General features: G+C 40.8%; 1 protein-coding gene and 1 non-coding gene across 7 annotated transcripts in view; both read right to left on the bottom strand.

The window, feature by feature from the left end:
* MACF1 (microtubule-actin crosslinking factor 1) overlaps positions 1-15490 on the bottom strand; it is a 167666-nt gene that overhangs the window by 134038 nt on the left and 18138 nt on the right. For all 6 annotated transcript variants that reach the window (XM_023762771.1, XM_023762770.1, XM_023762769.1 and 3 more), the window contains exons 18-27: positions 13964-14090; positions 13243-13426; positions 12632-12801; positions 7633-7811; positions 6868-7006; positions 6082-6275; positions 4869-5031; positions 3150-3233; positions 647-754; positions 359-457 (exon numbers count right to left, since the gene is read on the bottom strand). In XM_023762771.1, the coding sequence (XP_023618539.1) occupies positions 359-457; positions 647-754; positions 3150-3233; positions 4869-5031; positions 6082-6275; positions 6868-7006; positions 7633-7811; positions 12632-12801; positions 13243-13426; positions 13964-14090 (1447 nt within the window). The remainder of the gene's footprint in view (positions 1-358; positions 458-646; positions 755-3149; positions 3234-4868; positions 5032-6081; positions 6276-6867; positions 7007-7632; positions 7812-12631; positions 12802-13242; positions 13427-13963; positions 14091-15490) is intronic.
* On the bottom strand, positions 10635-10738 carry LOC111827991. The gene has a single exon (XR_002831736.1). It is a non-coding gene; the product is annotated as a U6 spliceosomal RNA (small nuclear RNA).

Genomic DNA, 15490 nt, shown 5'->3' on the forward strand with positions numbered 1-15490 from the left:
ACAACTACTATGAATTAAGAAAATTGGCTGTGTGCGCACTTCACATTTTGACAGATGAGGCACAGGTTTTGGGGGGTTTTTGTTGTCTTTAAATATATATATTTTTATTTCAGAGAGGAAGGGAGAGGGAGAGAGAGTGAAACATCAATGATAAGAGAGAATCACTGATTCACTGTCTCCTGCATGCCCCCTGCTGGGGGATCAAGCCTGCAATCCGGGCATGTGCCCTTGACCAGAATCAAACCCAGGACCCTTCAGTCCGCAGGCCAATGCTCGGTCCTGAGCCAAACCGGCGAGGGCTGAGGCACAGGGTTTTGAATTCCATTTTCAAGATGATTTAGGACCCAACTGTCCTTACCTCCTCCTCTTCCAGCCGCTGGAGCGCATCACTGATATATTTTACGTGCTGAGTTGTTAAGGTCACCAATGCTGTATAGCGAGTCCTTAAGTCCATGAACTATGGTTCAAAAAAACAATTTAGATGAATGACCCACCAGAAATATAAATTTAAATAGTTGAAAATAAGAGGAAGTTTTCATAAAGTCACATGCTCAGCAGAAAGGTGAGCTGTAAATCAAACTGCAAGGCCCAGACAAGGAATCCCCTTAAGGGAGACAGCGGTACATGTCCTTTCCCCACCCTTCACCTCTTGCGTGATGGCATCTGAAGAGGAAAGCATGCGGCGGCGCTTGCCGGGGGATTTCTGCTGTGATTCCACAAAGGCTTTGTATGTCATTAGTTGCAATTCATAGTCCTGAGGAGGAAGAAATTTCACTGTTTACATAGGGCTTTATAGCTCACACACACCATGTAACAGAAATCACATATTTCATTACTTGAAGGCATTTTGGTGATCTTTTAAACTGCAGGTTAGAAAGTTTTCCTGTAAAGGGCCAGATGGACACTATTGGGCCATGCTATCTCTGTCACAGCTACTCAAATCTGCCACCGTAAATGAAAGCAGCCATAGATAATATGTAAATGAAAGACTATGGCTGTATTAGAATAAAACTTTACCTATGGACACTGACAGCTGAATGAAGTTCCTGTAAATTTCATGTGTCACAAAGTATTATTTGCCCCCTTTTTTTTAAAGCCACCTCTTACGGGACATATGAAAATAGGTGCACAGGCTCGCTTTAGCCTGTGGGTTACAGCTGCTGACCTCTGAGTTTGCAGTTTGTTTGCTGACCATCCTTTTCATGCATGGGCAACTGAAGCCCAGAGACAGGAAGTGAATTTCCCTAATTAACTAGTGGGTGAGCAACGAAGTCAAGATTAGAATCCCTAAACCAATGCTCTACTCATATGGCCATGCTCTTGCCACGTCCCCTGTAATCCTGAGAGTGATGCCCTAGTCAGGCCCTCTTCATCTCTCACAAGACAAGTACAAGAGCTTCTTAGTTACTCTCCACCAGAGTAACTTTTCTAAAACAAAGATGACCACTTTGTTCCTCTGCTTAACAGTTTTCAAGAGCGAAAATTTCTCAAATATCAACATGCATACAAATCATCTGGGAATCTTGTTAAAATGCAGATTCTGATTTGGGAGGTTGAAGATTCTGCATTTCTAACAAGTTGCTCCTGGTTCAAAAGCCACATTTTGAGTAGCAAGAATAGAAAGTAAAGCCAAAGAACTGAACAAGGCCTTTCTAAGGCTGGGCCCAGCCTCCTCCTAGCTAAGCCAGAATATTCCCTATCTCCTCATATAATCATTGTATGTTCATTCCTCTGTGCCTTTGATTATGCAGTTCCTTTTGCCTAGAATACTTAGAAAACAGAAGGCAGGAGGAAAACATGAAATGAGTTCCTTAAGCGACCTAAAGAAAAATAGTAGTAGTAATAATAAAATAGCAATAATAATATAAGCACGTGCTACCATTTACTGAATGTATTTTAGGTTTGCAGCATGGTCCTATGCATACATTATCCCATTTAATATTTACAATCACTCGGTGGGGTTGTTACTGTTCCCACTGTGTACATATTGCAACAGGTAATCAGAGAGGCTAAGTGCTCTAAAGCCTGAAAATGGTGAAGCTAGGATGTGAACGCAAATCTTTGTGACACCAAGTCTTCTGCTATTAACTGAAGAAATGCATTCATTCAAAAACTATCTGTTGCGCATCTACTATGTGCCCGCCATTGTTCTCAGTGCTACACACATAGTGGAAAACAAGCCAGAGAAAAGTCCGCCCCTCCCCTGGAACTTACATCCTAGTGAGAAGACACATAATAAACAAATACATATATAATAACCGCAGGTCATTTTTATGTAAAGATGTTATCAGAGAAATGGGGGGGGGGGGGCAGATCAGATATGGCCTCATAAACTACATAAGAGTTTAAAATTTTATTATGAGTGTGAGATAAAGCCTTTGGGAAGTTTTGAGCAGGAGAATGATATGATCCAATTGACTATGCTTTATCTATTGTAAGGTACAAATTTTCCCCCGTTTTTGTAGCTCCAGAATTACTAGTAGAATATATTTACAATCAATGGCATTTGCATACGTGGCAGAGTTTCTTCTTTTTTGATAGTGCATATAATAGGTGGTGTCTGAAATTCTGTGACATGAAGTATGTTCTAAAAGGTGATTCTGCTACTGTGTGGGCAAACAGCCTGTGGGGCAGGAGCAGAAGCAAGCTTTCAGCTCAGAGGCAGTGCCGTGGTCTAAGGAAGATGCCTCACTTAGATGTGAGCCAGGGAAATGGTGAGGGATGGGCAATGAGAGGCAGTCAGGTCCAAGACACTGGAAGATGGAGCCAACTCGTTCAAAGACTGAACATACAGTTTAAGGCAAAAAGAACTGTTAAGGATCACTTTGGGGTTTTTTTGCCTCAGCAAATAGGAAAATGGTGACACTATATCCTGAGATAAGCAAGATGAGAGAAAACCCAAATATTCTGTTTTTGACATATTAAGTTTAAGAGGCCTGTGAGTCACCTAAATGGAGAGTCTTCAGTCGTAGCTGACATCTGGTGCCTCATGAGCATCCTCCAACGTGGGCCATGAGAAGTACACAGCTGCACTAACTGGAGGATGGGGCCAGCCCGCAGCAGAAGAGCTGCAGTGAAAACCTAGTGACAATGCAGGGCTCACTAAGCTGAAGGTCACTGATGTTCCGTGTGGGACATGGCAGAGTTACCTTTACAGCCGTGGAGTACTGCTGGGAAAATTTTTGACACTGGTCCAGTTTTGTCTGATTTCTCTCAATTTCTGCAAACAGATCCTAGGAACCAAAATATCACACCATTACCATTGTCATTACCATCACTGAAACAGCTGAGCATCTGTTAGGTTCTAAGGTAGTGGATTTCAAACCTGACCTGCATCAGAATCATCTGGAAGACAGCATAAATCAGACTGCTGGGCCCCACCCCCAGAGTTTCTGATTCAGTAGGTTTGGGTTTAGGTTTGAGAATTTGCATTTCTGACATGTTCCCAGATGATGCTACTAGTCTGGAGTCCACACTTTGAAAAGCACTGTTCTAAGTACTTTACATGTGTCCCTCCATTTAATCCCGACAACAATAACTTGGAGGTCAGCTGAACAAATAACAGACTATGTTCGTCTTATTGACGGGGAAATAGAACACGGAGAGATTAAGTAATTTGCTTAGTGAGCAAACCAGGATTGAAATCCAGGCAACCTAACCGTAATGCTAAACAAAACAAGAGACCCCAAGATACCAACACATAAAAACTGCTTTGAATGATATAATTTTCTTACACTCACAGCTTTCCCTGGGTTTGCATTCCTCCATATTCTAATCCTTCTAAAATAAAATTAAATATCAAGAAACAAAATAAACCAGCCCTGGCCAGTTGGCTCAGTTGGTTGGAGCATTATTCCATACACCAAAAGGCTGCAGGTTCAATTTCCAGTCAGGGCACATACCTAAGTTGCAGGTTCGATCCCCAGTCAGGGTGCATTTGGGAGGCAACTGATGTGTTTTCTCTCTCCCTCCCACTCTTTCCTCTCTCTCTAAAATCAATAAAAACATAACCTCAGGTGAGGCTTAAAAAAATAAACCAAAATAAGAAACAAAATAAACCAAAATAATACTTTCTTTTAATCCTCACCTGAGGATATTCATTCCATTGATTTTTAAATTTTTTTAGAGAGCAGAGGAGAAGGAGGGGGGGGGGAGGGAGAGAGGGAGAGAGGGAGAGAGGGGGAGAGAGAGAGAGAGAGAGAGAGAGAGAGAGAGAGAGAGAGATGAGACACATCAGTTGGTTGCCTCATGCATGTGCCTGACCAGACTGGGAAAGAGCCTGCAACTGAGGTATGTACCCTTGACCAGGAATCAAACCCTCGACCCTTTGGTCTGAGGCTGATGCTCTAACCACTGAGCAAATTGGCCAGGGCAAAACCAAAATAATTTTAATCTGTCCATCAAGTGATTTCAATATTATACTCAAAGAAACTCAGCATTAAAAGGGACCTTATAGCCCTAACCTGTCTGGCTCAGTGGATAGAGCATCGGCCTGCAGACTCAAGGGTCCCGGGTTTGATTCCAGTCAAGGGCATGTACCTTGGTTGCGGGCACATCCCCAGTGGGGAGTGTGCAGAAGGCAGCTGATCGATGTTTCTCTCTCATCGATGTTTCTAACTCTCTATCCCTCTCCCTTTCTCTCTGTAAAAAAACAATAAAATATATTTTTTAAAAAAATGACCTTATAGGTCATCTGGCCTAAATGCAACACCAATATCTTGAGACCATCCTGCTGAACCCTTTTCAGAAGACAGGGCTCAGAATGTCTTACCATTTAGGGGGAGCTTCACTGCTAGCACATCATCTTCTTTTATGATGAACTAACCCCCAGCCCCTGCCAACTTCCACCTTGCTACTGCTGCACCCACCGTCTGCTGGCTGAGCTGCTCCGATAGCACTCTGCTGTCCTCCGCCTGGCCTGGCTTCATCCTTTCCTGCTGGGCAGTGGTTTCCTCAATCCATTTGATGAGAGTTCCATGGCAGGCTCGGTAATCTCCCAGAACTTCCTGGATACTTTCTAGTTCAGATTGGCTGGAGGAGCAGAGAAAAACTGCCGTTAGGTATTTGATGTCAATACAATGAAGCAAATGAGACAATTCCCTCGGTAGCCTATGTGTCCAGTTGAGCTCAACCACAGAGGATACATCTTTATTTGCGGGGAATACCAATACAACGCTGAGAGTTATGCATGTACCCAGTGCCCTATGGGGTAAAAAGTGAGTAAAAACAGTTGTGCCCTGGTGGCCCTGGAAACTGCCCAGGGCCTGGCATCCCATGATAATCCTTGTCAAATTTTTTACCTAGACTGCCAAGGATTACCAGGTTCCCAGAGAGGTAGTACTGACTGTACACATCTGTCCCTGATGACAGAGTACCTCTCAGGTTACCCCAGCTATGATTTATGATCACTCTAATTTCTTGGGGAGGGCAGTGGGGGTAGGGTGGGTGAAAAACAGTAATTATTTACTGTTATTTCTTATAACATTTTTGTTAGCCTAGCTAGCCTTGAAATAGTAACTCAAGTATAGAGAATCAATCCAAACTTTTATGAGTTACTATAACTCCTCTCCCTATATATCTGCCTACCCAGCCTAGCTCCAGATAAGTAGTTTTCGATCTTTCTTATTCAAATAAGTCATCGGACGTAGGATCTCAAGTTATAGGGATAAAACCAATGAATTAGCAAATGAAAGAAATTCTGCAAAGGCCCACTGTGAAAATGGTTCATATTAGATTCAAAGCTAGTGGAGTGACGCCTGAACCCAGGTGCTGTCCTTGAGAGAAGACCACCAAGTCCCCTTCCCATTCTATTGTCATCATGACTTAAGCAGGTGCGACCTGGACACAGGAGAGGCACTAGGACCATCACTGCCGACTCAAAGGCAAGACTCAAGCCTACTTTGGGATTGGTGGTCCCAACTTCCTGTCACGCATCTTGTTCAGAATTCATAACATCATTTCACGTCTACCTCTCCCTATCGAATCCCGCCTTTACACAAGCATACACAGATGTAACTCTAGTTTTGTTTAAAACCTAGTCCCTGACCACTAACAGAAGAAGAGGGTAGGGCTACCACTCACCGGGTCTCAAGCTGGGCAATGACCCGGTGCCAACGTTCCTGCAGCTGGGAGCCTTTTTCCTGATAGCGCTCCAAATCCAGGTTTCGCTCTGGGGTCAGACGATTCAGCTGCTCTGCCACCACCTTGGCCTTGGCAATTTCCTCATCCAGGACTGAAAACACTGAATTCTTGTCCTTGACATCACCGAGCCAGTGCTATTCAAAACAAGCACAGCAACACAAGATTAAAAATATTCCATGCTAAGAGGTAAGAAAGGCTCAGACTAAGGTAGACAACAAGGACATGTTGTCACATTCTATCTGTGATTCAGAAGCTAGAGCCCATAATGTCTGTGCCAGAAATGCCTCCATGTCCTCAAGCACACTGGGCAGCCAAGGGCAGGCAGTACAGTAGAGAAAAATGTGCAGAGAACGTGTGTTTGGAACCTGGCTCTATCACTTATAAGCTATGAAACCAACGTAAGCCATTTAGCCAGTCTGACTCTTGGTTTTCTTATCAATCTATTCTTTGAATACATATTAAAATATATTAAATATGATATTCTTCCTAGTTCAAATACAAACTTAAAGTCAGTGTCATACTATCCAAAACTGTATTTCTCTGCTACCTCAAAGCCCTGGATATACAGGGGTGGGCAAATTAGATTTACAGTTGTAATACAAATAAATAATACAATTAATAAATAATAATACAAGTAGAAACTCTGGCTTTCACATACAACTGTAAGCCTACTTTTGCTTTACCCCTGTATTAAGTCAACCTCCTAAGAAGCTCAGAGCAACCAACCCGTAATGTAGACCGATGGGACTCCAGAGCTGAGAGATCTGCTGGTACTGCTTCCTCTTGACTCAGCTTGATCTCATAACCTTTGACCAAGAGTTCAGCATCCTGAATGCTACGCATTATGACATCGATTGTCTTGAGCCTGTGAAGATAAAATCACTTTCATTAACACATGAAATGGGCTACAGACCTGGAACATTAAGGAGAGGTTCCCAAAACATAACTGTAAAAAAGCAATTTCATAAAAATAAGAGAGCATGGTATATGTGGTGCCAATTTAAGCCAATTCAAAATAAAATTCTAGGTGGCAGTGGGACACACACACACGGTAGACTCTGGGAGAAAAGGTGAGGCCAGAAACCCACTCTACACTATGAAGCACTGACAATCTGCTTCTCCTCAAGGTCACAGGTGGAGATGGGCAGTAAGAGGGAAAGCTTCAAAGACTTGTACTTAGTTTACTTAAATTTTTTCTTTTTATTCTTTAGTGTCTTTTCCTTTCTCTTTCTTTTTTTTTTTAGTGGTATCTAATCAAACAGAAATGGGGTACAAAAGAATCCTAACACTGCAAATCAACTCCCCCACTGGCATTTGTTCAGTGGGGCCCAAATGTACCCACTCCATACTTGAACTAAAGCCATGGTCTCTTATCATGGGTACATGATCTTCAAGATCTGCAATCTCTCTCGATTGAAACACTCCGGGCGCCTCCCCTTCTCATCCCAATGGAAACACTGCCATTTGGACCCAAGTCCTCAGCTCACTCACTTATTCAGATAGACAGTGGAGAGACCATAGACACGGTCCATTTTCTCTACCAGCAGATTCAGTTCTGAGTGCAGAGTTGAAACACTTGAACCAGATGGGGACTGATGAAGAAAACTGTTGCATTTCATGGAAACAGCATCCAAGTCTGACCTCAGTTGTTGCAAATCGTCCTGGGTATGCTGTCAGGAACAAGGCATATAACAAAGATAGAGATAGATTAAACAAGTTAGAAAGAAGTCTTTGTTTGTAACAGCAAAATACTGGAAGCCACCTAAATGCCATCTATAAGAGAGTGGTTGAATAAACTCTGAAACAGCACTGCAGGGGGTGAAGGGGGAAGAACACACAGTAATTTCTGAACAATGTACCTGGACTATTAACATACTTTTAGGCGAACAACAGAAAGAACTACAAGTAAATGTTGAACTCCAGTTAATAGGTTTGTTTTTTGTAGTAATATTAGTTAGAAATTCTAAAAGTACTCTCTGTACATGTAAGAACTGAATAATAAGTGAATTTGCTAAGGATAATATAAAGTAGGTTTTTCAGTCTTGGGAAAGGGAAGATTAGAATAAGCCCCGTGGAACTGAATAGAGATAAGATACATATAAAATCATAGATGCTGTTGTTGTTTTTTTGTGTGTATATGTGTGACAGACTGATATTGATATACTTTTGTGATATGTACATGTATATATAAATATGTGTGTAAAACATAGGAGTGTGTTTGTATGTGTGTTTGCATATGTGTTTGTAAGTATGCACTTTTCTAGCTCTACCTGCTGAGCAGTCCTAAAGCAATGACATCCCAACAACAGTGAGCACACTCAGCACCCAAATCTTGGTTTCTAAATAACATTCTCCTCCTAAAAGAAGCACAACTCCTTGGAGAAATGGCTGATCCCAGGGTTGGGGCTGGCTAGGGCAAGGTGAACCTGGAATATTTTGTTTTATTGAGAATAAAGCACTTAAAGAATAATGATGACATGTTAAAATGACATAGGAACTAGGAGTGTCATCACCAAAAATTGTGGGGTAAGAACTCCAAAATTCCATCCTTCCACTAAAGCAACAATCAAGCTGTCAAAAACACAAAAATGACATAGGAACCAGCTTGAAGGGGCTACCAATTGCTAAATTTGGACTATTTTGAACATCAAAATAAAGGTAGTAGCAAACTACAAACCACTGAAAAAAATATGAATTCATCAGTCTATACTGACATAAAGGAGAGAGGTGGGGAGGCAAGCTCTTTCCATTTGATAGAATAGAAATTAAATATTGCAAAAGGAATGATAGAATTAGAAAATGCCTTTTTGGCAACAATCATACTAATAATTATTCAGTCAAGAGTCAACAACAGATGCTAAAACTAGTTGGTGAAAGTTTGCTGTAAAATAGGATATCTACATACTAGGCTCAAAGTATCTGCCCACCAATTGATAGTAATTACAAAGAAGAAAATAGCAACAAGTGATAAAAATTATCACCAGTAATGGGACAAATCAACATCACATGCCTCCTGGTATTATTCACCAAGGACACAATAACACTTCTGTAGTATTCCTGCCAAAAATGTGTAACCTATTTCTAATCGTGAAGAAGTCTCAGATAAACACAAATAGAGGGACATTTTGCAAAATAAAAGGCCTGCGCTGTTCAAAAATGTTAAGCTCATGAAAGACTATAAAAAATAATGGTTTCAGGTTAAGAAATGTAAAGAGATAACACAACTAAATGCAATGTGTGATACTGGATTGAATCCTGTACCAAAATTACTTTTTTTTTTTTTTTAACAAGGGGGATAGGGTGGGTTGGGATGCTACCCCAAAAAGGGTTATTAGGTCAACTGATAAAATTTTAATAAATTCTTATATCAATATTCATTTCCTAATTCTAATTATTGTCCTATGGTGATGTAAGAGACTATCTTGTTTTTGGAAATGCACACTTAAGTATTTAGGGGTAAAAGGACATAATTTCTGGAAGTTTCTCTCAAGGAAGAAAATAGTATGTATACATAAATGTTGAAAAAATGTAAAGCAAATGTAAAAAAAAGTTAACATTTGGGGAATCTAGGTGAAGGATAAATCTAGGTGAAGAATAAAAACTTCTGTATATCTGAGCCCTGGCCCATGTGGCTCAGCTGGTTGGGCATCATCCCATACACCAAGGGGTGGCGGGTTTGATTACTGGTCAGGGCCCATGTGTGGGTTACAGGTTTGATCCCCGGTTGGGGCGTGTGCAGAAGGCAGTGGATTGATGTACCTCTCTCAGATCTCTCTCTCTCACTCTTTCTCTCTCACATTGATGTTTCTCTTGGTGTCTCTCTTCCTCTCTCTAAAATTCAATGGGAAAAAAATAATACTTTTGTATATCTGAAAACATTTCATAAAAAGTAAAAAAAAAAAAAAAGGAAGGTCTTTTAGAAGAGCTGAATATTAACCTTCATCTCCTAGAATGTTTTATTTTGTAGGCACAAATAGATTTTGGATCATTACAGAAAAGTAAAACATTTCAATATAAGAATTACAGGTTCATATATGATTCATATAGGTAAATTAGATCCCTCTAGGTCAGGGGTTCTCAACCTGTGGGTTGCGACCCCTTTGGCGGTCGAACGACCCTTTCACAGGGGTCACCTAAGACCACCCTTGCATATCAGATATTTACATTATGATTCATAACAGTAGCAACATTACAGTTATGAAGTAGCAACGAAAATAATTTTATGGTTGGGTCACAACATGAGGAACTGTATTTAAAGAGCCAGAAGGTTGAGAACCACTGCTCTAGGCCAATGAAAATTACACTGCCTTCTCAACCTCCTCTTCAAGCTTAAGAAAAATTAAGAAAGGTAAGAAGAAAAAAGACTCCTCATTAGCCATTCTTTTCATTCCCTTAAAGCTCTCAGATCAAATCTAATGTATTTTTTTTGATGGTAGATTTTTATTAAATGGTAAGTATTCTGTGACAGTAAGATCCTGGAGCAAACAGGCAATAAAAATATGGAATGCTTCACAAATTTCTGTGTCATTCTTGTACAGGGGCCATGCTAATTTCTGTATTTTTCCAATTTTAGTATATGAACTGCCAAAGTGAGCACCAAATCCAGTATTCTTCACAGAGCTCTCTCATACTATCCCAAGTAGAAATGTTCTATAACACTCTAAATTCCTAGAGCAATGTTAGTTGGAAATACACCAGGTGCTATCTTACAATCTCTCTCTCTTTTTTCCTGTTAATACTCACCAGAGGATATTTTTTTCCCCATTGATTTTTAGAAAAGAGTGGAAGGGAGGGGAAGAGACAGAAAGAAACACCAATGTGAGAGAGACACAGAAATTGGATGCCTCCCGCACATGCCCCATCCAGGGCCTGGGATTGAGCCTACAACCCAGATATGTGCCCTTGACCAGAATCAAACCCGGAACCCTTCAGTCTACAGGCTGATGCTCTATCCCAGCCGTGGGCAAACTACGGCCCTCGGGCCGGATCCGGCCGTTTGAAATGAATAAAACTAAAAAAAAGAAAAAAGACCGTACCCTTTTATGTAATGATGTTTACTTTGAATTTATATTAGTTCACACAAACACTCCATCCATGCTTTTGTTCCAGCCCTCCGGTCCAGTTTAAGAACCCATTGTGGCCCTCGAGTCAAAAAGTTTGCCCACCCCTGCTCTATCCATTGAACAAAACTGGCTAGGGCTTTATAGCCTCTCTTATGCTGAAGTTCCTTGTGACTTAAACATTTTATTCTTTTTTAAGTACACTATACGCCAAAGGCAACTTTTCTTTGCATGCCTTTGAGCACTGAATAAAGCAACTAGTATTTGCTGCTTTTACTTCAAGAATACTACCCTACATTTTTACAGCATTTTATTTTTCCAGAAAGTTTATTATATGTACTATGTTACTTAACCCTTTGCACTCCAAACCATTCTGGACATTGGCTACCAGCTACTCGACGCTACTTTGCGGCGGAAACGTGCATTTACAGACCCTTGTATTATTTAGTATAATTTTGGAACCAAGTAACGTATTATAATGATATTGGACTTATATGAATTGGGTGACATCGAGGAATGTATATTTGCAAAAAAAAACAATATTTTATTGTTTATAATTTTGTACAGTATGATAAGTTTTGTAACACTCCCCAATATGCATTGCAGGCTGATTAGTGCATGTTTGACAGTAATAAGTGGTTTGACGCCTGCCACCAGGTGTTTTCCTGTTAGAACACACAATGCAGTCCCGTTTTCTTTGTCCCACATCGGGAATATGTAGTTTATTGTTTAATCCGACACAAAACCCGCTGACATTTCTTGTATATATCTTAGTAATTTTACGATATTTTGATTTAATTTCTTGTGCCATTTCAAGATAAAACTTCAGGGAAACATGCATGTCTCAAAAAGTTGCATTGAAATAACTCAATTCCCCGTAATCACTAATAAACTGCAATGTCCCCTGAGAGGGGACAGCGGAGTGCAAAGGGTTAATTTTCAAAACAAGTCTGTGACTCACATATTATCTCCATTTTATAAGAAAGAATACTAGAGATGAGAGTTAATTTGCTCAGTCACAGAGAAAGTACACTAAAACCCAGAGTAGAATCTGATTCTTTCCTTCACATTTTTGAGTCCCATAGCTGGCAGTAACCATGTAATAGAAAGTAACATACATAAGAGACAGAGCAGAGAGCATCTCTACAAAGCAGCCATTAAATACAAAGCCAAATGCAGCGCTTAGAGCAGCTCATCAGCCTGCTTGCCTTCCCAACCATGTAGGAAACTCATCAACATTCAGCAATACAGTGGGGGCTGAAGTCAAGCTTTTCCACAGGCAAAGGCACTTACAGGCCGCCGGGAAGTAGGCTGGCCATGAGTCTATTGCCTTATTGCTTAGGACCCACACTCTCTTGCTATCCAGTTCATTCTGAAAGCATTTACTGTGCAGCTAACACCCCCCGCCCCCCGGTTCTCTCAGGGCTTACCTCTTGCTCTGCAATCCTTAAGGCACTGGCCTGCCAGGCATCTCTGTCAGTCCCAGAGCTGGCTGGGGTCTGAATTCGTTTGACTAGCCTCTGTTCACACTCTTCCAGGCGCAGCCGGATGTTCCTCAGCTCTGAAATGTACATCTTGGCTACAGTTTCCTCTTTGTCCTCTGTGAATGCACAAGCACAGAAGACATTACGCACCATAGTAGAGATCAGCAAATCTGGGAAAAACAAACTCACCCTCAGACAAGAGGGTACCCATGGTTCCAGCAGACCTGATATTCCACCAACGAAAGCAAGGTCTTAAATGGGGAACCTAATGCCTGATCCTAAAGTCCCTAAATTATACAATTATATAAAGATAATTACAAATATTATCTTGAAGGACCCAAACATGTTATTTCCACAAGAAAATGTGGTGGGTTGATTAGCAATAAAGACTAAAATATGGCCTTGTCTTCCATGATCTGAATTCATCTCTACAAGTTTTTCTCTCTCAATGTTTTAGTGTTAGTGGTGACAGTACTTTCGAGTTTATAGGCAGGGTCTTGCAGCACCCTGCAACTCTCATTCCACCTGTACTCTTCCTCTTCCCAAGGCACACACACCATTCTCCATGGATTTCATCAGGTGCTGGAAGTGGGTTTTACAAGCCTCCACTTCCTCTTCCAAACGCAGCCGGTCCGCCACTGAGAAGAGCACGGAGTCCCGGCTATCCTGCAGAAAGTCTTCGTAGTGGGCCTGGAGGGCCTTCATAACTTGGTGGCACTCCTCTGGTGCTGACAACCGAAGCTAGACAGGAAAAGCCAGAAAAAATGTCAATAGAATGGGAACATCATACTTTCTCTTTTTTTTTCTTCTTCTACATTTAACATAGATACAAAATAATGTACAAACCTTAATTGTAATTATGCTGATTTTTCACAAAGTGAACCTGTCCACGTAACTAGCATTTAGGTTAAGAAGCAGAACAGCACTAGCACCTCCGAAGCACCCTTTGTGCCCCCTTGGACATAACCCTGAATATCAGCTAATTCACCATATTCCCCTGCTACATACACTTGTGCAAAAGAGATGCTGATCCTGCAGTCAGAAGCCTGCAATCTCTCCCTCCGCCAAGAAGACCAAATATGTTATTTTCATCAGGAATTTCCTTAACCATTCAGGCTGCTGTTTCTAGTTCCTAGAGCCTCAGGCCCTAACTTGAACCAGTCTCCCTCCTTCCATTTTATTCTGATTGGGTGAGTAGGATCTCAGTGATGAAAAGAAGTTCCTTCTGAGAAAAGCTGCCAGTAGGAGGTGAGCCTGGAGTGACATTTTCACAAGTACCTTTTCCAGGTTCCAGGTCTTCACAAGGTCGAGGTCCTTCCTCAGATAGTTCCAGGAGATAAGGCTTTTGGTGTTGACATGTAGCTGATGCCAAAGGGCCATGACCTTCTGGTAAGACTGCTCCACTCTAGGAACAACACAGAACCTGGTTATAGCTTTTCTAAGATTTGAGACCCTCTCGGAAAAGAAATGTGATTACTTTAGCAGAACTGAGCTTATATGCTGAGCAGAGAAAGGCAACAAGCCAAATACTTAAAAAAAATGCACAGCATCTTTAGAACTAAATTACTTTGAGATCTCAAAACAATCTAATTTGCTGCATTATTATGTATATTATGTCAAAACACACTTAGCAATCTCATAGATGTTACCTGAATGTAACATAATTATGAGAGGTTAGAGAGAGAAAATACTCAGAGAAAGCAATGGCAGAGAAAATTAGAGATAAAATAATCTCATTTGGGATTGTTGAAAAATGACAACATCAATACTTAAAAAGTAACTTGCTATGTTCTATATATTTACAAAACTGCTAAAATGTTTAAAAGTTAAGAGCAATTAATCATCTGGTAAAAATAGGGGGGGGGGGGGGACTGCTTGAGAAAATTTTTTTCTCAAGCATCCCATGCCTAATTCAGTCTCTATTTCTGGAAGACAAACTCACAGATACACAGACACATGCAACAAATACCAAATAAGCTTGAATTGAGAAATGTGAGATATTAATGTAGGATAAAAAACTAGAAGCCAGGATTGTCAGTTAAAAATAAAAGACATTAAACTCATTAGTTTACTAGAGGCCCGATGCATGAAATTCGTGCAAGGGGTTCGGCCCTGGCAGCTGCAGCGGCAGCCCCGGCTTTGTCTGGAAGGTCGTTCGGCTGTCCAGTCTAATTAGCATATTATGCTTTTATTATTATAGATCTTCCCTTTTTCCAAAATCCCACTAAATTATCAGCAAAATTGAAATAAAAGTTCAGGAAATTTCAAAGAACAAAAACACAAAGAAATATAAAGCAGAAAGAAAATTAGAGAATCAGTTGAGGAGATCAAATCAGAGTTCTTAAAAGCAAGAGCAGAACATAGAGAAGGAAATAATTAAGCAATCTAACAAAAATTTCCCCAGCGCTCAAAGATGTGAGTTTGCAGTTTGTATTCAGGGTAAGCACAAAGGCTCACCTGAGGACAGAGCATCCCTCCAAAGATTAAAGACAAAAAGGATTTCAAAAGCTTCAGAAAGAAAAATATTTCACTCAAAAGGTTAAAGTATCAAACTGATATGTATTGTGACTGTAGTGGAGGATACGCAGTTCTGTGCATCTGTCAAAAGTATAGTACTGCTCACTACAAAGGGAGAATTTGACAGTTTTGTAAACTTAAGAAAAAAAGCCAGAAAGATAGAATTGGGGGGTGAGAAGAAATAAACCAAAGAACTTATATACTTATATACATAGCCCATGACACGTGCAATAGGGTAGTGAAGACTTGGGCAGAGGGAGTAAAGGCTGGGAGGTGGGGGTGGAGGGG

Source organism: Myotis lucifugus, unplaced genomic scaffold (assembly GCF_000147115.1).
Source record: "Myotis lucifugus unplaced genomic scaffold, Myoluc2.0 scaffold_260, whole genome shotgun sequence".
In the NCBI taxonomy this organism is placed as follows: Eukaryota; Metazoa; Chordata; class Mammalia; order Chiroptera; family Vespertilionidae; genus Myotis; species Myotis lucifugus.